At 37.4% G+C, this 26062-nt stretch overlaps 1 protein-coding gene across 10 annotated transcripts in view; it reads left to right on the forward strand.

Moving 5' to 3' along the window:
- Positions 1-26062, forward strand: part of LOC111872212 — a 106515-nt gene that overhangs the window by 60435 nt on the left and 20018 nt on the right. Inside the window, exons 8-10 of one of the 10 annotated variants that reach the window (XR_004513880.1) lie at positions 11090-11307; positions 20630-20796; positions 21337-22579. Coding sequence is in view for 6 of the 10 variants with exons in the window: in XM_033754609.1 (XP_033610500.1) it covers positions 11090-11307; positions 21337-21363; positions 22487-22684 (443 nt within the window). In the remaining 4 variants the exon portion in view is untranslated. Of the gene's footprint in view, positions 1-11089; positions 11308-19290; positions 20245-20629; positions 22685-26062 lie in introns of those variants that run through there. The other 9 variants (XR_004513881.1, XM_033754609.1, XM_023865872.2 and 6 more) reach the window with 9 other exon arrangements.

The following is a 26062-nucleotide window of genomic DNA, read 5'->3' on the forward strand; positions in this document are numbered from 1 at the left end:
ATCAGCACGTACACAGACGTCAAGACGGACCTTCTCCGCGGCCTGACGTGACCGAATCTGAGATGTTTCTGTTTCTAGGAATAATCATTCAAATGGGACATGACAATAGAGGCAGACTAAAGGACTACTGGTTGACTCTAGAACAATTTGCCACGCCTTTCTACTCTAAGACAATGAAACGCGACCGTTTTCTACACATTCTTCATTTTCTTCATTTTGCAGACAACAGTACAGAAATTGACAGGAATGCCGACAGTTATGGCTGACTATGGAAAATTCGGACCATCTTCGACACTCTCAATGATGCATTTGAAAAATATTATAACCTTTCCGAATATTTGGCCATTGACGAAATAACTGTAAAATAAAAAGGGAGGGTGGTTTTTAGGCAGTACATTCCTAAGAAACACAAACGTTTCGGAATCAAAATCTTCAAAATTTGTGATGCCGCTGGGTATACTTATGACATGAAAGTTTACCTATGAAAAGACAGGACACGTGCCAGCCAAGACGTGACAGCGACACATGCTACAGTTAGGGACCTATGCAGACGTATTGAGGGCGTAGGTCACAAACTGTACATGGACAATTTGTTTTCTTCACCCGACTTGTTTGACGAACTGATGACAAAGAACATAACGTGCTGTGGGACAGTCAGACCTAATCAGAAGGGCTTGCCTGACGATTTTCGACGAAGACAATTTCGACTGAAGAAAGGGGACATTCGTGTTAGGGTGAGACAGAAGTTGACAGCACTAGTTTGGAAGGACAAACGTGACGTTTACATGCTGACAAATATGCACTCTCCTCCAGAAGAGGGCAGTTTCTGTGATGAGCACGGAATTGCCATCAAGCCAGCAATTGTTGCTAACCACAACAAGCACATGGGTTATGTTGACAAAGCGGACAGAATGGCAAACAGTTATAGCATCTGTCGTCAAACCTGGAAATGGACAAATAAATTATTTTTCCATCTCCTGGATCTGACGATTCTGAACAGTTATATCCTGTTGTCATCCTGTGGCGCGAAATTGTCACACAGAGAATTTCGTCTCGCCCTTGTGTGGAACATGCTGGAGCATGCTGGAAGGGGCCTCCTCGCCCTCAACGGCCCAGGGGTCGAACCCCTGCCGTTTCATCGGGGTCATTTCGGATAGAGGAGGCCAAACAACAGCACTGGCCGACTTCCTCTACTTCGAAATTGAGGTGTCGAGTGTGCTCTTCACGTGGGAAACGAAGAACCGTCCGGATAAAGCGCGTGAAGTGTGATGTGGGACTCTGCATTTCCGGATGTTTCCAAGATTTCCATGCGAAGCCAACATTCCGTTAGACGACGCAGGTGGGAAGAGAGACAACTTATAAAGCTGGTGACCAAAAATCATGTAAGTAGAAAAAGAATGTATAACTTAAAATTAGATTTCTAAAAAGCCAGCCGCATGCATGGACTGTGCGACGACATATGGCGTCATTCGTCCCCTTGACTTTATTTTAATGACGCCATATGGCATCGTTCGGCTCTTAAAGGTTAAAGATCTTTACCCCCATGTAACATATTCCTTTTTGGAATTGTGTTAGACTAATTTGCGGATAATGCAGATCACAGATAGATCTGGTACTACAATTATGCATTTGTGAGTTGAATGTAAATAATTCCTTATTTACTATAACAAACAGGGAAATCGACAATATATATTGAGCTTGTTTGTTATAATCCTAATTATCCTTTTCTGCATCGTAAACACTTTTATACTATGCAGGGAGTTACCCCAGAATATTAATCCATACGTTATTATAGAATGTACATAGGAAAAATACATCATTTTTAATGTCTCCAGTGGTAAAAATGATTTAACTGATCGGATTGCAAAGGAGGATCTGTTTAACTTAACAATTACTGCATCAATATGACTTTCCCATGTTAAAAAATTTTCAATTTTTAATCCCAGAAACGATATATTAGAAATACATGGAATTTGATTGTTTAAATAACTGACTTGAACATTTAAGTTTTTACTGTTTTTAGTTCTAAACTGTAGAAAATAAGTTTTTTCATAATTTACTACTAGCTCATGTTTCCTAAACCATTCATTTATCATCTCAAATAATTTGTTTATTCTGATTTTAAATTTCGCAGGATTCTTATCAAAGATAAGGATACTTGTATCGTCTGCAAATAATATTGGTTTGGATAGGTCAGATATAATTTTTAGTAAGTCATTTACATATAGTAAAAGAGCCCTGAGGCACTCCGCACTGTATTTCTTTCCATTCAGAACAACATTTACTCCCATTTTCATACAAAATTACTCTCTGGTATCTTCCTCTCAAATAGGATCTCATAAGTTTCTGAGCAGCTCCTTCAATTCCATAAAATTCCATTTTTGATAGCAATATATCATGATTTACTCGGTCAAAAGCCTTACTCAGATAAAAAATTCCACCTGCTATATATTTGTTGTTTAAAGCCCTATAAATATTCTCCATTATATTATAAGTAGCTAATGTAGTTGAGTTTTTTCTAAAGCCGAATTGTTCCTGCGTTAGCAGGTTATGTGTATTTAAGTGTAAAAATATTCTTTTATATATAACTTTTTCAAAAATTTTAGAAAAGATTGGGAGTAAAGATATAGGTCTATAATTAGGCATGTCGGTTTTATCCCCTTTTTTTGTGTATAGGTATTATTTCAGAATATTTTAATCAAGCAGGGAATATTCCTGCAGACAACGACTTATTAACTATATAAGTTAATGGTGATGATATATATGGTGCACTTGCTTTTATTAATTTGGTAGTAATTCCATCGTATCCACAAGCTGCTTTGAGTTTTATAGATCTTATTATCTCTTCTATTTCATTGCTGTTAGTTGCTTTTAATACCAATTTCTGAGATGGTTTTGGAAATGAAGTGTATAAATAATCCATGAACTTCTTATCTGTTTCCACAGTATTATTTGTCCATTTCTTCGTAGAATTGCTTATATCTAAAAAAAAGTTATTAAACGATCTTACTATATTTTTGTAGTCCTGAGTGATTTTACCCTTTATATTTAAACAAGTCACCTTAGTAGAAGCTTGGCTATTTCCAGTCATGTTTTTTATAATTTTCCAGGTTGTTCTTGTTTTATTATTGGAAGTTCTTATGACTTTGTTCAGATATAACTTTTTTGCTGTTGAGATAACTCTACTTAATATCTTGCAATACATTTTATAGTGTTCTTTTAATCTAGAATCATCATTGCTCTTAATTTTTATATAGAGCTCCCTTTTTTATTACATGATTTTATAATTCCTGGGGTTATCCATGGTTTATTGGCACCTGTACTTTGTGATCTGAAAACATGAATTTAGAATCCTAAGTTAAGTATTTAAAAAGTTTTTAAACATTGTATCCACATCACTATCTACAAAAATAAAAAGAAAGTAAAAAAAAATAAAGCAATCCCTGTAACAGGCCATGAAGGCCCATAGGGTTGTGAGACGTTAGGGTCCCACACTATCTAGACAATCGACTCAGAGATGGTGGTAAGGTTGTCAGCCTTACACGCCAGCCGCACTCTACTCCCCAGGAAAATTATTTATTTAATTTAGAGGCTGAGTGAACCTCAGGGCCATAGTGCTGCCGGAAGGATTAGATCAATTGAAAAAATCCAATGACCTCATCGGTATTTGAACCCGCGACCTTCCAACTTGTAGCATAGTGCCTTAACCACTACGCTACCGCGCGCCCCCTATCTACAAAAATATCATCCCATAATTCATAGCTTAGATTAATTTGGAAGTCTAATAGAGAGGATTCGTTGATGACCCTACGGGTATACTTCTGCTTTTGCTTCATTATATATGTAACATTGTATATTATAATGATCAGCCCATTGTGATCAGATAATCCATTTTCCCATGGAAGAACATTGAAACTTTTGTTTTTATATTTGTTAATAAAAATATTATCTATTGCTGTGGATGAGTTAGAGCAAATCCTAGTCAGAAATGTAACTGTACTCTATAGCCCGTATGAAGCTAGTAGCGAATCCAGTTCTTGTTTGTAATTGTTAACCAGGTTTCATTTTTTTGTTTAGAGAAATGTTTTTATAAGGAAAACTATGATTAAATATTATTAAATAGGTATTAAGAAAATTATTAGACATTAGATTCACATCATCCTCTATAGTAAATATGTCAGCCCAAGTTTCACAATTAAGATTTAGCTTGAATTCTAACTTAGTAAATTCATTTTTATCTCTTGTACTAACAGAGTAATTAGGTGAATTCAGGAATTTAAGATTATTCATTGTAAGAATTTGAGCATCATGATCTGATAATCCATTTTACAATGAATTTATTGAATAAATTTCATTTCTATGTTTATCAATAAAAAAATTGTCAGTAGTCGCAGCCGAAAAATTGGTAACTCTAATGGGAAATTAGACAATACTACATAAATTGTATGAAGCTAACAGAGAATCCAGTTTTTGTTTTTTTTTGTATCGCCAACATCTAAACAATTAACATTTATATCTCCACATATAATAATATTTGACGAATTTGTGTATATTCATGTAAGAATGGATTCTGCATTATTTAAAAAGTATAAAAAATTTCCTGTTGGAGATTATATACAGTTAAAATATAGATATTAGAAGGAAAATGATGTAGCTTTATTGCACGAACTTCAGTTTCCTGGTCAATACAAAATTCATCCAGATCACTAGGTGTAAATTGTAAATTTTGAAAAACAAAATACTTACACCACCATTCTTTCTGGATTTACGGCAAAAATAAGATTCTAAGTTATAACATTTTATGACTATACATGTAATTTCAGGCTTAGTTAGGTGGTAGTCTGTAAAGCAGAACACATGGGGTAATTTAGATTCCCATTGGCTAAGTAATTCTTCAGTTTCATTGTTTATTCCTCTGATATTCTGATGGTAAATCAATGGACCAGAAATTTTTTTGGAGGCATTTCTTTTTATATGATCTTGATTTGTCTTATTTAAGTTAATATTATTATTCATTTTACTTCCATTAAGTTTGATTGGTGTGGACTAAATGGATCGTTACTGACTTTAAAATTTATATTTGCCATAAAAAATCGTTTGTCCTCGTCATAGGAAGTTTCTTAATTCTCTTTGAAGTCCTATTAGACCAATTATCATTACATGATACCACCATATGAGTATTCTTACTCAGGACAGCAGTAGTCTCAATAGAGTCTCAATCATATTTTAGAAACGTTGGAAAGACGCAATCATTCATTGGGAATTTTTTTGTGATTTGACAAACGCATTTGACTGTGTGAGTCATGATATTCTTTTGAGTAAATTAGCAACATACGGCATTGGTGGTAAAATAAAAATATGGTTGAAGTCCTATCTGGAAAATAGAAGACAAAGAGTTGAACTCTATAATAATGAAAATGGTAAATGCTGTTCAGACTGGGGAACTGTCAAATATGGAGTGTCACAGGGCTCGATTTTGGGTCCTTTGTTGTTCCTTTTATATATTAATGACCTGCCATCAACATTAAGTACTGACAACAAGTCACTATTGTATGCCAATGATACAACTATATTAGTGTCAGGTATAAATATCAATGAAATTTAAGAAAGGTCTAAACGTACGTTAAATTCCTTAAGTCAGTAGTTTAAATACAATGGCTTATCCCTAAACTTGAGGAAAACTAAAGTGTTAAAATTTGAAACAATCAATTGTGACAATATGCCTGTACATTTAAAGTTTAACGATGAATTATTACAAGAGGAAACTCATATTAAATTTTTGGGCATTGAAATTGATAAGTTCTTGAATTGGAAGACACAGGTTGAATCACTGTTACCCAGATTGGGAAAGGCATGTTATGCAATACGAATTATGAAAACATACAGTAATGTTACAACACTTAAAATGATATATCATGCATACTTTCATTCACTCATGAGATATGGAATAGTTTTTTGGGGTAATTCATCAGAGGCCAAGAAGATCTTTCTCTTACAAAAGAAGACTATTAGAATAATAATGGGGATGAAACATAGAGAGTCATGTAGGCCAGCATTTATAAAATTAAATATATGAAACTGGTGTCTCAATATATTTTATCTCTGATGACTTTAATGATAAATAACTTGGAGTATTTTACTTTTAATTATTCAATTTAGGAGAGACCAACAAGACATGAAAGAAATTTACATGTCCTACAATCACATCTCGCAATGAGGCAGAAAGGGGTCCATTGCATGAGTATAAAAGTATTTAACAGTCTGCCCGGATATTTATCTAACTTAGTACATGATAAAAATCAGTTTATAAAAGAAATAAGTGATGTCCTAATACATAATCCGTCAGTTACTGTTGATGAATTTTTGCTCTTCTGTCGGGATCAACAGCTAAGGAATAGAAGGGGAGTGCATGCTGACTGATGGATGTCCCACATTAGGCATTAATATAGACATTAAGTGTAAGTGTAAGTTAAGGAAGGAGAATTATTGTGTATTGCTAATTATCTTGTTGGTATAACTGTATGTGTAACATTGTATCTATTTATTTGAGGTATTCAGTTTAGATTTTAACTACGGTTGAATTGATGTTTCTGCAATTTTATCTGTGATTGTCTTGTGAGTGTTGTTTGACAAGTTTTATATTCAGTACCAGTTTCACACTTGAGAATACTCTGAAACGCTGATGTATGTATGTATGTATGCATATATGTATGTATGTATGTTACAAGAGGGTCATTAAGAACTGATGTGTTAGATGGCCAGCCCAATACAAGGGGAGAGTTTGTCTTTTTTCAAACAATAATTGTACAGTAGATGCTATTTGCTTTGCAAGATGAGCTTTTCCAAGCTTACTGAAATGTAATCCATGCTTCGTAAAATAACTTCGATTTGTATTCAGTTCTGTAAATGTAATATGATTAAAGGCATGAGATATCTTATGTAACTTACTATTATATTTCCTTATTTCGTTATATATATATATATATGTGTGAGTAATTTTGTAAATCATAATGTTGAGGAATACTTAGAAGAATGATATTCATATGATTATTTGATGTATCAAAATTAGTAATTAGTTTGATAGCTCTTTTAGATTTATACTTATGAAGATCATTAGAGCCACCGCCAGGTACTAGTATGTCCAATAGAAGTTAGTGTTACAACTTCATTGTTCATAGATTTAGTTAACTCACTGAGATCAGCACCTGGTTTCACCACACTGAGAACATCACACTTTTATCTCAAGTAGGTTCTCACATTTTCAGCTGCTCCTCTAAGAAAACTATCACCCCACATTATTAATTTATGAGCCTTTTTACAGCAGCTCAGATTCATCTTAGGTGGAAGTTTAGCTACTAAGTCACAAGGCATAGTGTTATTACTACTAGCACAACCATCTCTTATATTTTGCACATTAGATATCACTTTTCCATTTAGTATTACTGGAATAATCTGTACTAATTTCTGATTATTGAAGTTACTATAGACCCGTTGAGATCTTTCTGTTGAACAGATGACTGAAATGCTACAGTCACAACAACAAAAAGAATTTTATTTTAAGTAAATCAGTTCGTTTTGGATAGAAATTCTGGGCAGTGTTTGTTGTAAATGGTTATCGTTTCAAATTTGACTTGTGCATATGAAAGAAGGTAAGGTTTCTTATGGCTCCACAGTTTTTTATTATGCCAAATTGTGATGTTAATCTTGAAGACTTCAGTTTCCTCACTGTCAAAGATCATTTGCTTAGGGCACATACCTGTTTGTTCAGTGAGAGAAAATTAGATTGGGGATTGACTTCTCTTACCTCTGATATCAGCATGAAAGAATTCAAGGGTATTGTATTGTATTGGAGAGGGTGGGTTTCCCCATGCACTTAGACCAACTGTTGATCCATTGTGCATTCCCCTGTGATATTCAACCAGTCTCTATTCCCTACCGGTACTGGTGCACGCCATCAGTCCCGACTCAGCCAGCGAGTTCGGCCTCTACTGGCTCTGCGGTATCTCGATGCTTCCCCCATCTACCAGAGGCGTTAGAGACTACTGTTGGGCGGGAAATGTCCTGAATTTGGCTCAGTGGTCCCCTTGGGACATGAGGTTCTTTTACGTGCCATAAAGCTATGACTTGGGACCCACGGCTTAAAGTTCCTCCCAAAGGACTTGTTCCCTGAATTTTTCCGCCCTTAAAAAATCCACGACCTCCACCGGGTTTGAACCTGCATACCTTGAGTCACGAGGTGGGAACGTTACCCCTAGACTACGGAGGCCGCTAATTCAAGGGTAGCTATGAATATCAAAGAGACACAGATAGATAATCCTCTTTGTTACATGGAATAACTGTTGTATAGCAGACTGATCAGTACAAGTACAGAAACTGAGAAACACATTTTTACTCACCAGTGGTCTTAATTATCTTTTTCTGGAAAATTCTAGTTAAAATTAAAATTCTTTTCTGTTTATATTTTCACTGTTTAGGAGATACAGATTTGGTTATTACTGGCATACATATGTTTATTATTATTTTGTCACCATTTACTTCTTGTTGACCTTTTTATAGGATGGCTTTTTGTACAGAGGTAAATAGTTGAAAAAATATTTCATTCATCTGGAATTTCAGGGTCTCTAACATACTCCTGTGATTTATATTCTAGTTCATATCTCTATGAACTGCCTCAGTAGGTGAAGTGGATTCCTGTGGTTGTTGCAAGCCTCACTGACTATCTCGAGTATGAAATTCATACTCTATTTGCTATAATGAAGTAATTTTCAAGTTGGGATTTGTGGTGGACAAAGTGGCACTGGGGCAGGTTTTCACCAAGTACTTCGGTTTCCCCTACCAATCTTCATTCCACCAAATTCTCCATCCTCATAATCACCTGGGGCAGATACAGTGGACCAATTTATGGCCAACATGCTAAGTGGACTGAATTGGACTCCATCCCCCTATTTGAATTAAGGAAATTAAAAAAAACTTTCAAGTTTTGATAATTTTTATAACTGCCCTTCAAGCTGTTGCTTTTTTCTCTTTTCTGATACCCATGTTCAAAAGTTGTCTTCGTTGTAAAGCCCTCTGAAAGTATAAGAGAAACAAACATTAGGCAAAGTCTTTGAACTCAATTCTACATCTTTACAAGTAATTAAATGATAAGAAACGTATAAATAATTTCGTAGGTGAGAGAGGATGAAACACCAGAGTCGGGCTTCATAGCACACATACAAGACATACAAATTAAATGGCTATTTCTTCTTTAGAGCACACAGTTGTCCACAGGTTCACACACAACAGCTGATATTTTGTAGCTGTTGGTTGCAGTTAAGAATAGGCACAATTCAAATTATATCCATTGGTACAGTAGCATTAGAATTTGAAGAAAAAAAAACAGCACTTGATTGTTGTATAATAACTGTATAGTTGTCAGCGCTCTGAGGAAGGCTGAAGGGGAACTAAATGTAACACATGGTGGCAGGCCAGTAGCTAGGAGCATCGTTGGAAATGGGACAGTGATACTATAAGAGTTGTCTTTAAAATAGTTTTCAGATCATATAAATAGGCATCTGGCCCCCTCCCCAGAAAGTTTAGACTGGCTATGCCTGTGTGATGGTATATGAAGAGGTAGAGGTGGGAAGGGATGTAGGAGAATCATCTCGATTCATAGTATAATTTATGATGGTACGCTTGCCCCCACTGTCTCCCCTCGAGGTCTGAGGTGATGTTGGACATCTGATGGTTCATGTGAGTAGTCCAGCAGCCTTGGAAAGGAAGTTGATTGGACTTAGATGTGGATCAGGATGGGGAGATCAGGGTTCAGAATTCTGTGCTGCATTTTGTATGAAATCATTTAAGCCAAAGCAATTTCAATTATAATAATTCTTGGTTATATCTCATATATTAAGAGGCCCCTCATAAGATTTTAAGACATGGCTTATATAGCTTGTATCTAAATTTAGCATGATTCGGAATTACTCTTAATATAATTTCAACAAAATACAATGAAACATCCATTTAATTATTCTTTAGGAAGCAGTGGATTTGAAAAGAAAACCGAGGGTAATCATATGTGGAGGAAATGTAACACTGACATTATTGACATAGAATCACTGAAATTAAATATTAAATAATGAAAAATGTTACATCAAGGAATATGCTAAATGGAGATTCCATTTCATTCATTCATCAGTAATCTGTCAAGATGACAGATCCATGGTCTCTTCCAAAACGGTTCCTCCACTTAATGCGATCTAGAGCTTTCTCCTTCAAATGAGAATATCCTCTTCTGTCCCCAGGATCATCCAGCATCTTCTTACGTCTTCTTCCTCGTCTTCTGGTCACTTCTATCTGCCCCTCTATCTTTCCTTCAATAACTTCTTTTAGAAGGCAGTTACTGCATAAGATATGACCAATCCAATTAGCTTTCCATTTTCTTATTTCATGTAGGATATCCCTCTGCTCACTGACTCTAAATAATACTTCTTCATTTCTCACATAATCGGTCCAACTGATCTTCTCCATCCTTCTCCAACACCACATTTTGAAGCTTTCCAGGTGTTTCTGATCTACTGCCTTAAGTGTCCAAGTTTCAGCCCCATACAAAGCCATGCTCCAAATGTAGCATTTCACTAGTTTCTTTCTCAAATTTAAGTTCAATTTGCTGGTAAAAAGATTCTTCTTCTTGCTAAATGCAGTTTTTGCCATGGAAATCCTACATTTAATTTCACAAGTACACCTTCCATTATCTGTTAACAAACTAGAATCCATTTAATTGAAATTTTTAAACATTGAAGTAAGTTAAGTCTTAAGGAGTTAATGCAGATATGTTTGTCCTTTCTGCACTCTTTAAGGACTATAGTTGAGCTTCCAAATAATTCTCACAGGAGGGTCTGTTCCCCCACTCAACCACCCCAGCCTACTTGATGTTGCTCCTCACCAAATGTTATAGAACACGTAAGCAATAGGAATGTAAGAGTAGGTGTAGAGTAAAGGAAGATCAGGAATGGAGGTAGATGGAGTGGGGAATGTTCCATGAAAATTCTTTTCCCAGCTGCACTGAAGTGATGTATGTTGAAGTTGCACCATATTTTATATGTTCCAGAGGTTTCTTATGGAACATTACCAGATATGGAAGTGGCCGAGGATTCCAACAGTATATGCAATGAAGAATGTGTATATCCACTGACAGAGGAGGAGCTTGACTCTGATCCGGGAAATATTTCAAATGATTCTTTTGGCTATCAGAAATCTCAGAATTCTTATTCTGCAGTTACTGAGAATTCTACGTCTCCAAGCTGTAGTTCAAGTTTGTCACAAATTGTAAGTATTGTTCCTCCAAATGGAACTTTGCTCTTTGCAGGTTACATCATAGTACTCTCTAGTTGAAGAAAGCATCTTCTGGGATTTGGCACCATGTGTATGTGGTGTTAACCGACGTTTCGGAGGAACGTATCGCCTCCATCTTCAGGGTAGAAGGAAAAATATTAGAAATGTGCTGTGTCTATTTCTAACACCAGTCTGCTTTTACCGGTTCTCACGGTGTCTTCGCTTGCGGATTTCTTATATTTCTCCTTCTACCCTGAAGATGGAGGCGATACGTTCCTCCGAAACGTCGGTTAACACCACATATACACAGTGCCAAATCCCAGAAGACTGCTTTCTTCATAGTCACCACCATGAAAACCTCAAATCGTACATACTCTCTAGTTATTTGGCAAAGTTTAACTTTTGGTTCTACAAGTTCCAGAGACTTTGTTTACCAGCAATATGAAATGTTATGAGTAATATTTGAACTTCATGTTGTGTTGCTGTCAGTCAATATACATATGTACCATCAAACACCATTTTTGTACAATTACTATAAATTACAAAGTGTCTTAACATGTTTTGTTACATATTTTGACCATAGGGATCAAATAACATCATAAATCATTAACAACAGTTTCACTAGGATACTTACAAACTAATGGAAACACTGAGAAATTGAGGAATACAATTTGTGTTGGCTACACTGAAAGAACTTCAGTTGGCAATACTGTTGTTCTTCCATTTATTTGCACTCGGTAGTGCTTGTGTAAGCGTATTAGTGATTGTGTTGAATGACAGTCCATATGAAAGACTCAGAAAATGGGAGACTTGCCCGATTTTGAAAGAGGACAGTTTGTTGGTGTGCATTTAGCTAGAGCATCTGTGACACACCTGCTACATAGTTAGGTGTATTAAGAGTGACAGTTTCTAAGGTTATGTCAGCATACACTAATCATGTGAAGACAACATCAGCAAAGAGGAGCAGTGGGCGAAAATCAGCATTGACAGAAAGAGATCTTCATATGCTGAGAAGGATTGTTTTGAAAAATCACAAAACTACTGCAGCACAGATGACAGCAAAACTGAATATTCATATTGAAAACTCTGTTTCCATGAAAATTGTCTGACATGAGCTTCACGAATCCAACACCCATGGTAGGGCTGCAGTTGCTAAACCTCTGATTACTGAAAGTAATGCACAAATGCGTAAACAATAGTGTCATGACCATAAAATATGGACGTCAGATAACTGAAAATGTGCACATAATATGGTCAGATGAGTCACTCTTCAATCTTTTCCTTACATCAGGAAGAGTTCATTTTTACATTTGGAAAACACCCAAGGAAGCCTACAATTTGGAATGCTTGGTTAACAATGAAACACGGGGTGATGTTCTGTGATGATTTGGGCAGCAATATCATGATATTCTGTTAGTCTCATTATAACCATTCATGGCCGAATTACTGCAAGGGAGTACATGGGAAGGTTGGGTTACCATGTGCATCCTGTGATCCAGACATTATTTCTGAAGTTTGCCAAGATCATAGAGTGTCTTCATTCACATAGCTGAAACTGTTCAGTCATGGTTTGAAGAACATGAAGGTGGACTTCATCATCTTCCCTGACCAGCACAATCACCAGATTTGAACACCACTGAACTGCTGAGAACAGTTTTGGAGACTACCCTGAGGAACATCTCTAAAGCAACTTGAAGATGTTCTTCAAGAAAATTGGTATAAAATTCTCCTAGAGACTGTTTGAAACTTGTATGAGTCCATTCCAAGAAGGATCATGGTAGTGTTCAAGACAAAAGATGGTCCAACACCATGTTACTAAAGAAATATGTGCAGTATCTGTAGTGTTTCCATTATTTTGTCCAATCCCTGTATATTGTAACCTGATCACCTTTAAGGTTGAAACATATAGCTAAATAATGTCCCATGAGTGAAAGAGAGGAGAAGCATTGCATTTGCAGCTCTTTCAAGCAATACTACAGCCTCTCTCCCTTCTGAAATGTTCTGGAGCCTGAAGAGACTGAGGCTGGCCATGATTCTATATGAAGAATCAGGAGTATAATAAACAGGGACAGAAGTGTGTAAAATTAGCAAGTCCAGTCCAGTCTGTGCTTACAAGCAGTGTGCATCACCCATGTCTGATAAAACAGTATGACAAAAAGCAAGCACCAATCCATCAGACACAAGTTACTGAATACAAGAAGACAGTTAAATGTTGTTCAGTGACATACTTACTTACTTACTCATGGAGCTGAGCCCTTCTTGAGGAGCCGCCAATTCTGCAGCTACTCAAGAATTTCCCAGCATTTTATGGAACCCAAAGGTTCATCACCGTGTTCACAAGGGCCCTGCACTGGTCCCTATCCTGAGCCAGATTTATCCAATCCATACCATCCCATTCTGTCTCTCTAAGATCCATTCTAATATTGTCCACCCACCAACACTATAGTCTTCCCTGTGGTCTCTTTCCTTCTGGCTTTCTCACCAATATCCTATACACATTCCTCGTCTCCCCCATTCATGCTACATGACCTGCCCACCTCATCCTCCTTGATTTGATCATTCTAATTATACTTGGAGAAGAGTGCAAGTTATGAAGCTCCTCATTATGCAGTTTTCTCCAACGTCCTGTAATTTCATCTCTCTTTGGTCCAAATATTCTCCTCAACACCCTGTTCTCAAACACCCTCAGTCTATGTTCCTCCCTTAATATCAGCGACCAAGTTTCACACCCATACAGAACAGACAACAGATGAGAAGACAAAAGGTTCTGGACTGAATCGTAGCAAGCATTACCCGAGTTCAATCTCCTCTTAATTTCCTCCTGAATCAGGTTTTGATCTGTTATCGTTGTTCCCAAATATCTGAACCGTGCCACATTTTCAAAACTCTGTTTCCTATCTTTATGTCATGATTTTGCCCTGCATTTTGGTGATGAGACAATAACATATACTTAGTTTTCTCTGTGTTTACTTCTAGACCAACCTCTTTACTTGCGTTAATTAAAGTTTGTGTGTTTTTCTTTATGGTATCTACATTATCACCCAGTAGATTCACATCATCCGCACAGCTGATGTGTCCCGTTTAATTTCAGTCCCACCTGATTGCCCTGGGCCTTGATAATGGTATATTCTGAAGCAAAGTTGAAAAGCAGTAGCGATAAAGCATCCATTCTGGATAGGAAATTTATCATACAAATATTTACCTACACCGACTTTCCTATACGTTTCGTTTAAACACATTTTAATCAACTTAACTACTTTCATGGATATCCCAAACTCTATCAGAATATTGTACAGTACTTTCCTCCTAACTGAATCGTAGGCTTTCTTTGAAGTCTGTGAATAGCTGATGTACTGTCTCATCATACTCCCATTTTTTCTCCAATATCTGACGAATGCAAAGATATGATCTGTAGTTGATCTGTTATGTTGAAACCCACACTGATAATCACCAGTAATTTCATCTATATATGGACTTAACCTTGAAAGAAGAATATTGGACAAAATTTTATATGAAGTTGATAGCAGTGATATCCCCCGATAATTACTACAGTCAGTTTTATCACCCTTCTTGTGAACTGGTACAATAATAGACTCCTTCCACTGATCAGGCAATTTTTCCTTATGCCAAATAGAAGTAATTACTAAACAAAAACCAACGGATGTGAAGACTATAAGGGACAAACTGTGAATAGATGCACTGAAACAAGGTAAATGTTACAGTATAATAACACATTGTATGTAATTTACAATACAGTATATTCATACAGTGTGAAATGGTGAATATGTTGTCACATGTTTCTAACTAGACATTGGGTTTGGATTGGTAATTAGTAAATTTATTGAACTCACATGACTCATGACTACAAGTAATTATAACATTACTGCTAATCTATGTACTCCACATTTCCCAAGTCTTCTCAGTATGCTGTGTCTTCGCCAGTCAATGCTAGGCAGCAGATCCCAACAAGGCCCTTGTCTGCTCACGTTGTTACCAGCTGGTGACTGTCGCACACCTCACCCATGATGGCAGCTCTGTCTGTTCTCTTCTGCATCCGTTTAAAGTTCAGAGTTACTTTACAACTGGCAATTTACTGCCAATCCATTCATCTTGATGCCAAGCCCCTTCAGGCTAACAACCAGAGACTTTTTCTTTGCATCTTGACCCTTGCAGTTAGGGTCCTTATGTAACATCCTCTGTGAAGAGAGGATGGGTTTGTCGCTTAGGAATACACTTAGCCTATGTCAAGTGTACATATCGCACATATAGCATATTATTGAAATTTCTCCCATTTACACTATATACAGTTTCTCTGTCAGTCCAGGCTTTACAAAGCAGATCATGCCTATCTTACTTATGTGACAATGGCAGCATAGCCACTTGAACAGTCTTAGCATGAGCACTGCCAAGTTTAAGCCTCATATATTTTCTGTGTCTGGTTTTGCCTTGTCCTGTGCTGAGAACATGTTCATTCTCATGTTTTTGTATGACTTCTGCTTGTTGCCTGTACAATTTTGTTACAAAACCATATACATATGGAAGGTTGAAAGTCATGTGAAAATCACAGGCCAGTATGCACCTTGGAAAATTTCTGGTGATGCAGAAAACTTTGTTTTACAAGCGCTGCAATTTTAGTAGGTAGGTGTCTGCCGCTAATTCCCAGGTGGGGCAAGCAAAAGTCTTTACTGATCTGATCAGTGCTTTGGGGTTAGTTTAACCTTTAAGTGCCGAAGTGCCCCGTTTGTGCCAGTCATGAGTAAGGTCGTCATGGCCAAAGTGCCCCGTTTGTGCCAGTCAGCATTTAAACTCGGCTAGTGGAAGCGCGCGCGCACACACCACTAGTGGAAGCACATGCACAGTCCTAACTCTTTATTTTTAAATGTAGTAATTACCAGAAAGACTTGAGTAAAACCCTAATAGCGGAATTAAATTGATATCTAAATGAACAACAGCAAATAAAAATATGTGTATGAGTTATGCCAAAACTTATCCACGATCCAGTAATTTTATTGCAGATTCTGCAGATAGGTATGTTAAAAAATATTGTAAAATTCCATGTACATACCTTTTTTGTTGTTACCTGCTTGATGTATATATAGGCTGAAATTATACTACAGTATTCGATTTCACTACAAACGCACAGAAAACAGATTGCACTCTGTATCTTAGCCATGATGCAGCTGTCTGCTCATTCAAATAGAAGGGGCAATAAACTTTTGCAGCTCTAACGGAAGGTCTTAGCACTGAAGAAGGGACCCCTCTAGCTTTCTCTTGAATAGCCATGCTTTCATTCCTCTGTCCTTCAGTCAAAAGATTCGAAAATCCGAAGAGTGTAAGCAGTGCTAGCAGAAGACCAAATGATTTTATTGCTTCCATCTGTTTTATGACACCAGGGACTGCTAAAATTCGTCAAGTGTTACAAACAGAAATTAATTTATAATGCAGAACAACTCTGTGAAGAACTGGGAAACCATTTTTGCAGTACGCATCAAAATTAAAACAAAAAAATTGAAAATAGAGTATAACACTTTGTATTAAAAATTTCAAATCTTCCGTTATAATATGCGACACTATGTTCTTTGCTGATATAAACAAAATTAATACCATCCATTTATCATAAAAATTGAGCAAGATAGAGCATTTTTAAACACAACGCTTAAAAGTGATTAAGCACCTAATAGGAACGGACATTTAAACGCAGAGTAGCAACAGGCATTTAAACACGCACCAGCAGTGGGCATTTAAATAAACTCTGGCCAGCTCACGCTTACCACTGTTTCAAAGTCCGGCGTTTAAAGGTTAATGTTGGCACTTAAACGCTCACTTTCAAATAGGGAGTAGATTCTAATAAATGTTCTAGAGGCCTAGGCTTCAATCATTTCTGTATGCAGTCTCCATGTAATCATATCGAAAATTACATGGGGAAGTCATAACATTGTAATTATCACCCAGAAGAAACAGAGACACAGGTGCAAGAAACTGTATGTGAGTTAGTCCTTCTCTACATGTGGCCCCTGCAAGGCCACACATTTTCCCCAACAATGCATTGGCTGCTGGTTACCTTGATCATAGAAGGTCTCATTTTGACTGTTTAGAAGTCCTCCACTGCAGAAATGACATCATCATCTTGGACTCGCTTACCATGAAGTGGCTTCTTTAGCCGTGGAAAGAGGAAGAAGTTGCTCAGTGCCAGGTCTGGTGCATGTGGTGGATGGGGGAGAATTTCATATCCCAAACTGGCAGCAAGTGTCATTTTAGCATGAGAAGCATGAGCTGGTGCATTGTCGTGAAGAGGTTGCACACCTTTTCTCAACATTCCATTCCATTTTTTCTTGATTTCCTCCCATAATTTCTCAGAAGGTTCCGGTAGTACTTGCCAGTGATGGTGATACCTTTTTGCGCAGTCGGTCATGATGACATCCTGCCAATCCCAGAACATGCTCAACATCACCTTTCCTGACGATGGCTGGGATTTGGCCTTCTTTGGTGGCTGTGAGTCTGTATGTTTCCACTGCTTACTCATTTCCTTTGTTTCAGGGTCATAATGATAGACCCAAAATTCATCCATCATGATCAGGCAGTCAAAAAATTCCACCTTTTCGTCTTCACCCAACTGCAAAAGTTTCTTTGCCACATTTATCCGCTGTCATTTTTGAACTGGTGTCAACAACTGTGGCACCCAACACGCAGCAACCTTTGTCATGTGTAACTCGTCATGGATGTTGTTGAAAACTGACTAATGGCTAATGCGGACATCATGAACAATAGCTTCAATACTGATGCGCCTATAGAATTGGATCCAAGCTTCCAGCTGTGCCACAATTCCTGGTTTCTCAGAGAGAGATGGTCTTCCACTTTGGGGTTCATCTTCAAGATTTATCTATCCACAATGAAAGCGCTTCTTCCACCTGACCACTGTGTCATATGATGGTACACCTTCCTGATACATGATGGTCATCTGGTCGTGGATCGTGGATCTCCCTGACAGACTTCCCTTGCAAATGCAGGAACCGTATCACAGAAGGAGCCTCCACTTTCTCAACCGATGTCACCATTTTTTTCTGCCCCTTCCAGTGGCTCCGTCTGTCCACTTGGCATGGGAAAATTTGACTGTTCGGAAAGCTCAGGAAATGGGCTATCTCCTATATAGAATGATATTTCGGAATTATGATTTTTTCATGGTGATAATTAAATCATTATTACTTCCCATCGTACACAAGATATTTTACATGATTGACATAGGAGATACGGTGACCATTTAATGTAAGATGAGCCTCAAGAGGCATAAGTCTACGAGAAAAGTAGGTGGCTTGAATATTATCTTTATTGATTTTTTTGTTCTAGCACTTGCACCATGTCTCAATAGCACTGTGATCTCGCTGTAGTTTTCTGAGAAAATAAACCTTTCTGCAGCCTGTTGCATATATACAGGTGTCATCAGCAAAGAGACCTACATAGACACCAGGTGTTTGGAGTGTATCATTTATATACGTATACTGTACAATGCTGGGGGACAGGACGGAACCTTGTGGTACTCCTGCTTGTGTGTCCCATGGCACAGGGAGTTCACCTTCAACTGATACTCTGAATTTTCTCTCAGAAAGAGAAGAGCCAATAAGCTTGATTAGACTGATCGTAAATTGTGATGTAGATAATTTATTCAGCAAACCAAGCTGCCATATTGTATCCAAGGCTTTTTTGATATCCAAGAATACAGCAGCCATAGACATATTATTTAAATTTAAGGATACATGATCCATAAGCTGCATATTGAAGTGTCATGCTGTGATGGGCATGAAAACCAAACTGGCTTGCATTAAGCAGGTCTCTGTCTTCAGTGTGCATTTGGACTATTTTCAGAATAACTTTTTTGAATAGCATGCCTGTCATAGACAAGGAGCTCATCAGGCATAAATTTTAAGGAAATTTTGGGTCCTTACAGGTTTGGATAATATTATAACTTTTGCTTCCTTCCAGGGCTTTGGAAAAGGGACAGCCGAAGGCAGTGATTAAATAAATGTGTCAGATGTACCAGCATTCTTGGAAGATGTTTAAGGCATTCATTTGGAATACCATCAAGTCCACAAACCTTCCTCAGATTTAATGAATTTGCTAATTTATGTATGTCACAAGGTCTTACTTTCCCCAAGAGAGTCCCATCTACAGATGCAAGCTAAGCTTGGACTGTAGTCCCCACCTCTCGTTCATGGTTTTTGTCACACAGGTCATGAGATGTGAACTAGTTTTCTAAACCATCCACAATCACGTTGGCTTTCTGATTCAGGTGACATGTTATTCCCAAAGGTCCATGAAGAGTGGTTTGTGCCTTTTGTCCATCTCATGTCAAAAGAAATTTCACAAGAGGCTGCAGAACTTGAGATGTGACCTTACAGTTCCCTACTTTTAATTCCTACCATTTCAGTGCCTTTCTACAGGTTATTCATGTGATGGTTTTCGTGACTCAGTTAACTGCCATTTTGCATGCTGGATCCTGGGTTACTTTCCACAGTTTCAGTTATGTTTTAGTAGGCTCATCAGACCAATTAGATGGTTATTAAGGTCCAAGAGTGTAATTTTTCTCAGTGATAGCCTATACATCAAAGCTATAGATGTAGTATAGCCAGCAGCCACTTTATAGGCTTCTTCTCCCAAGTTAATTTGGATTCTAGGTGAAATTATTTGGAGGCCAGGCTTTGAAACTACTCCCAGTCTGTGAATTTATCAACCAGGCCTGAAAGATTCCTAGTTCTAATATGATCCAGCAAATTGAAGATGATTGGTAAGTGATCTGAGTCCAAAATGTCAGAGACAATGTTTTTTGACAGTTGGACATTCTTGTGCAAAACAGTATCGAGCATGTCACCATTTGGCCGCACCATAGCTCAAGTGGTTAGTTGCTGGCTTCCCATCGCGGCAGCCTGGGTTCGATCCCGGGTCTGGTCAAGTGGGATTTGTGATGGACAAAATGGCCCTGAGGCGGGTTTTCTCCTGCCAATCTTCTTTCCACCAAATTCTCCATCATCATAATCACCTGTGTCAGGTACAATAGGCCAATCAGTGGCCACTGTGCCAAGTGGACCCAGCTGGACTCCACCCCCACTAAGCGAAAATGTCACCATTTCTCGCATGAAAGTTATGAGTGGGACATTGTGATGCTGAAATTTCAAACTAATTTATATACAGTAAATTCAGTAGTTTCACACCAGAAAGTTTGGGAACTACACTATACCAAAATGGATGTTTAGCATTCAGACCTACTACAAGCAGCAACTTATATCTAAAGCTTAAGAGATCAGTGATGTCTGCATCATTCTAGGCATGGCCTGGTGACTTATATACTGCTGCAAGTAGCACTTCACTATTACCAATCCATATGCAACCCCCTGTGGCTTCTATTGAAACAAGCAGAGGCAGGTCTACATGGTTATGAGGAGTGCCTTTTCTTAGTGCAGCAGCAGTTCCGCTTTTTCTTCCTGGGAAGCGGTGAGTCTAATAAAAGTGATAATTTGGAATAAGGAATCTCTCATGGGGTTTGAGATATATGTCTGAGAGCAGACCCACATCTATGTGTAAGTCTTGCAGCTATTCACTGAGCTCATAGCGCTGCCTCTAAGTGTCATTTGCAATAAATGCTATGACTTTGAACGGCCTATGAACTCTAACAGCCATTTGTTTCATTGAGTTGAGTACCATTTTTGTAATGACCATTATTTTGTCTTTTCTGATGCAGCCTCACTGAGCTCTATTATCCGCTGCACTACAGTGGCGACTTTTAACATGCCACAGTTAGACAAACTGGGAGCCTGTACTGAGAGACCTATTTTCTGAATTTCCTGTTGTGGCAGATGCTGTGGCATAGGGTGCCACACTCTTTTTCCCATCTGTCTGTGATGCCTGTGGTTGCTGGTGTTGCATGTCTTGATGCAGTGCAGCTGCGTAGGACTGCTCTGGTGAGGTGAACTTATAGAAGAACGTCCTCCCAGAGGATCCATTGGGAGCTAATTGTACTCTTCTCCTTTGCAGTTCTCCTTCCACATGGCTGCAACCTCGGTATGACACTGGATGAGGTTTCTCTCCTTCTACTAGGATGCAATTTCAACGGTTCGGCATAGATTCTATATTTGTCTTTTCAGAGAATTCCCTATGCATGTGGCCACCGCTGTACCACAAACATCAAGCAGGTTGCTTGCAGTTGTCCCAGACACTTGTAACACTGCATAAGACCAGTCTGAGCTCTGTATAACTCACCCTGATGCTACTATGCTTAAGACTCTCTCAACATAGACCCTACAGAGAGCTCCATTTCTAACAGTGTCTCTAACTGTTGTAGCTGCCATAGTTACGTGTTTATCCAGCTGCTACCATGCAGTAGACAATGATTAGGTAGTTATGTCAGTATATTTCTCCAATCAAGAAGGGTTCAACAAGAAACATCTACTAAATGCTGAGAGAATAAATAAAAAAATTCACTGTGAAAATTTTTTCAATCACAATTCAAAGATGATGCTTCCACCAGACATATGAGATGTGAATGAACACATACAAGTTTGGTGTGAGCCAGCAATGAAGTAATAATTTCTTGTCTTGTTTAGTATTTCAAGGACTGGTGAAAATTCATAATGATAGGCTTCCTAGTTTCTAGTCTTGAACATGACATCTAGTTTTATTAGATATCTAAGAAATGAATACAAAATTTGCATTGGAAAACTAAAGAGATCATGTCAGAGACATAAGTACAGATGGTGGAATAATATTAAAGTGTGTATATTTTATATGAATGATGCAAAGGTTCCACATAGTTCTTTTTTTCTAATTTTCTGTGGTTATCACTCGTTGATGCATAATCTATTAATAACTTACAATTGCAGACTTCTAGTTAATCATTATATAGTTCTCATCTGACTCTTGTATTTGCTCTATCTTTCCCAAGATTTTCCCAGGTAACTGTCCTTTTGGTTGGACTGTGGAGTTTCTTTTCAATTTAGTGTATACTTGTTCATCTGTTTGTGCTAATCCTGTTCTTGTGAATTCTATGCTCCCTAGTAGTTCTCAACACTTCTTTTGCTACTTCCTTTACATAGTAGGATTCATTGGTATTGACTTGAAATTTCTCAGTTATCTTTTAAGAGATAACTAGTTTATGTTGCTGTATGACATGCTGTGGTTTCTATAGGAGCTCAGGCAGAAAGAAGAGGAAGCCAAGATTTTGCTGGCAGTGATACAGGGTGATGCTTGCTGGAACCACCTGTGCAGGATATACCGTGAAGAAATTTACAGTGAAAGACACTCGTGCTTCATGTCTGGGAATCATAAATTGAAGTCTAATCTCAAGTACTTCTCTGGCATTAACATCTTCCCAACAGGCGACTTGGTGATTATCAAACATAAGAACTGATAACCATAGAATGTTCCTCATCAAGAGGATTCTCTTAAATATTCTCATTAAACTAATGTAATGCTATTTGCATATCGACATTCTGTGTAGTTGATGCTGGAATTAAATTATATAAATAATAAATATTATTCTAACTAGGAAATTGTTGGATATGGTGTGCCTCAAGGATCGGTGTTGGGACCCTTACTCTTTAATAAATACATAAACGACTTTTCCCTTAAAATAAGTAAAATTTCGGAAGTTATTATGTTTGCAGATGACACCAGTATTCTTTGCACAGCTAAAGACTACTATAAATTAAAAACAAAATTGGATGTTGTTTTTAATCACATGTTTACTTGGTTTCAAAATAATCAATTCGTTGTACTTTAGCATCCTGTTGCCCAACTCATACATGTAGAGATATATTTAAAAAGCTTGACATACTACCAATCCCATGTGTATATTTGCTCCCATTGATGACATTTGATGTTAATAATTTGGATAAGTTTCAGACCAGTAACTCTGTATATGTGATTGGGACCAGAAAGAATGACCACCTTCATATACCTTCAACACTTTTATCATCCTATTAGAGAGGGGTGTATTATTCAGGCATCAAACTATTTAATACTCTGCCGTGAAATATCACTTACTTACTTACTCATGGAGCTGAGCCCTTCTGGAGGAGCCACCAATTCTGCAGCTACTCAAGAATTTCCTAGCATTCTATGCAAACCAAAGGTTCACTACCGTGTTCACAAGAGCCCTCCACTGGTCCATCTCCTGAGCCAGATCAATCCAATCTGTATCAGCCCATCCTATTTCTCTAAGATCCATTTTAACATTGTCCACACGACTATGCCCTGGTCTTCCCAGTGGTCTCTTTCCTTCTGGCTTTTTACCACCAATATCCTATATGCTTTCCTCAACTCCCCCATTCGTGCTACATGCCCTGCCCACCTCATCCTCCTTGACTTGATCATTCTACTTATACTTGGAGAAGAGTACAAGTTATGAAGCTCCTCATTATGCAGTTTTCTCCAATCTGCTGTCACTTCATCTCTCTTCGGTCCAAATATTCTCCTCAACACCCTGTTCTCAAACACCCTCAGTCTATGTTCCTCCATTAATATCAGAGATCAAGTTTCACACCCATACAGAACCACAGGCAAAATTATAGTTTTGTATATTCTAATTTTTTAAGTTTTTGGACAGCAGACAAGAACACAAAAGGTTCTGGACTGAATGGTAGCAAGCATTATTCGAGTTCAATCTCCTCTTAATTTCCTCCTCCATCAGATTTTGTTCTGTTATCGTTGTTTCCAAATATCTGAACTGTGCCACATTCTCAAAACATCTGTTTCCCCTCTTTATGTCACGATTTTGCTCTGTATTTTGGTGATGAGACAGCAACATATACTTAGTTTTCTCTGTGTTTACTTCTAGACCAACCTCTTTACTTGCATCAATTAAAGTTTGTGTGCTTTTCTTTATGGTATCTACATTATCACCCAGTAGATTCACATCATCGGCATAGGCCAAAAGCTGATGTGTCTTGTCAATTTTCACAGCTTTAAAAAATGATAAAAAGCAATTTAGGTTTGCAAAGTAACGCATTTTACTCTATTGATGAATTTGCCAAGCATGCAAGTGGCTCAAAAGTTAAGAGTGAATAAATAGTCTGTGTGCGTGAATTATACATTGTTGAGAATTGCTTGTTGTAAGTGTAGTAGTATGCATGATGTCTGTTTTTGTTATGAATTTTAAATTTTAATAATGTACGATAAATGACATGAACTCTGTCCCAAGTGCAAACAATATATTATATGTCCTTGATCTTGCTCTCCTTTACACTACATGTTTCGGCCTCAAACGGCCATCATCAGGTGTATACACTCACGTTGCTGTTACACTGTACTTAGTTTAAAATTTAACATTTAAAAACACATTGTTCCTTTCGTTGTTATTATCAACGTCTCCTTCGTTGATATCTGTCTGGTTTATAGATTATTTTTGTTACACACATTAGCACTTATAAAATCTTTAGTTCTAATTTTAGAATCCTTTAAAATTTTCCTCTAAATTTTAAATTTAAAATTGTCAGGGTTACTTGCCCTACGTCTATAGTGCTGCAGCGTCTAGTTCTTGTTTCCAGCACTGTACAGGTGTTATTTTGTGTAGTCTCCCTGTGTGTGTGTGTGTCGCTGCTATTCTTTACTACGTGTAAAAATAAAGAATAGCAGCAGCACGCACACAGGGAGACTACACAAAATAACATATGTACAGTGCTGGAAACAAGGACTAGAAGCTGCAGCACTATAGACATAGGGCAAGTAACCCTGGCAATTTTAAATTTTAAAATTTTAAAATTTAGAGAAAAAAATTTGAAACAACTTAAGTGCTAACGTGTGTAACAAAAATAATCTATAAACCAGACAGATATCAACGAAGTAGATTTTGATAATAACAACGAAAGGAACAGTATGTTTTTAAATGTTAAATTTTAAACTAAGTGCAGTGTAACAGCAACGTGAGTGTATACACCTGATGATGGCCGTTTGAGGCCGAAACATGTAGTGTAAAGGAGANTTAAATTTTAATAATGTACGATAAATGACATGAACTCTGTCCCAAGTGCAAACAATATATTATATGTCCTTGATCTTGCTCTCCTTTACACTACATGTTTCGGCCTCAAACGGCCATCATCAGGTGTATACACTCACGTTGCTGTTACACTGTACTTAGTTTAAAATTTAACATTTAAAAACACATTGTTCCTTTCGTTGTTATTATCAACGTCTCCTTCGTTGATATCTGTCTGGTTTATAGATTATTTTTGTTACACACATTAGCACTTATAAAATCTTTAGTTCTAATTTTAGAATCCTTTAAAATTTTCCTCTAAATTTTAAATTTAAAATTGTCAGGGTTACTTGCCCTACGTCTATAGCGCTGCAGCGTCTAGTTCTTGTTTCCAGCACTGTACAGGTGTTATTTTGTGTAGTCTCCCTGTGTGTGTGTGTGTCGCTGCTATTCTTTACTACGTGTAAAAATAAAGAATAGCAGCAGCACGCACACAGGGAGACTACACAAAATAACATATGTACAGTGCTGGAAACAAGGACTAGAAGCTGCAGCACTATAGACATAGGGCAAGTAACCCTGGCAATTTTAAATTTTAAAATTTTAAAATTTAGAGAAAAAAATTTGAAACAACTTAAGTGCTAACGTGTGTAACAAAAATAATCTATAAACCAGACAGATATCAACGAAGTAGATTTTGATAATAACAACGAAAGGAACAGTATGTTTTTAAATGTTAAATTTTAAACTAAGTGCAGTGTAACAGCAACGTGAGTGTATACACCT

The sequence above is a fragment of the Cryptotermes secundus genome, unplaced genomic scaffold (assembly GCF_002891405.2).
Source record: "Cryptotermes secundus unplaced genomic scaffold, Csec_1.0 scaffold710, whole genome shotgun sequence".
Lineage (NCBI taxonomy): Eukaryota > Metazoa > Arthropoda > Insecta > Blattodea > Kalotermitidae > Cryptotermes > Cryptotermes secundus.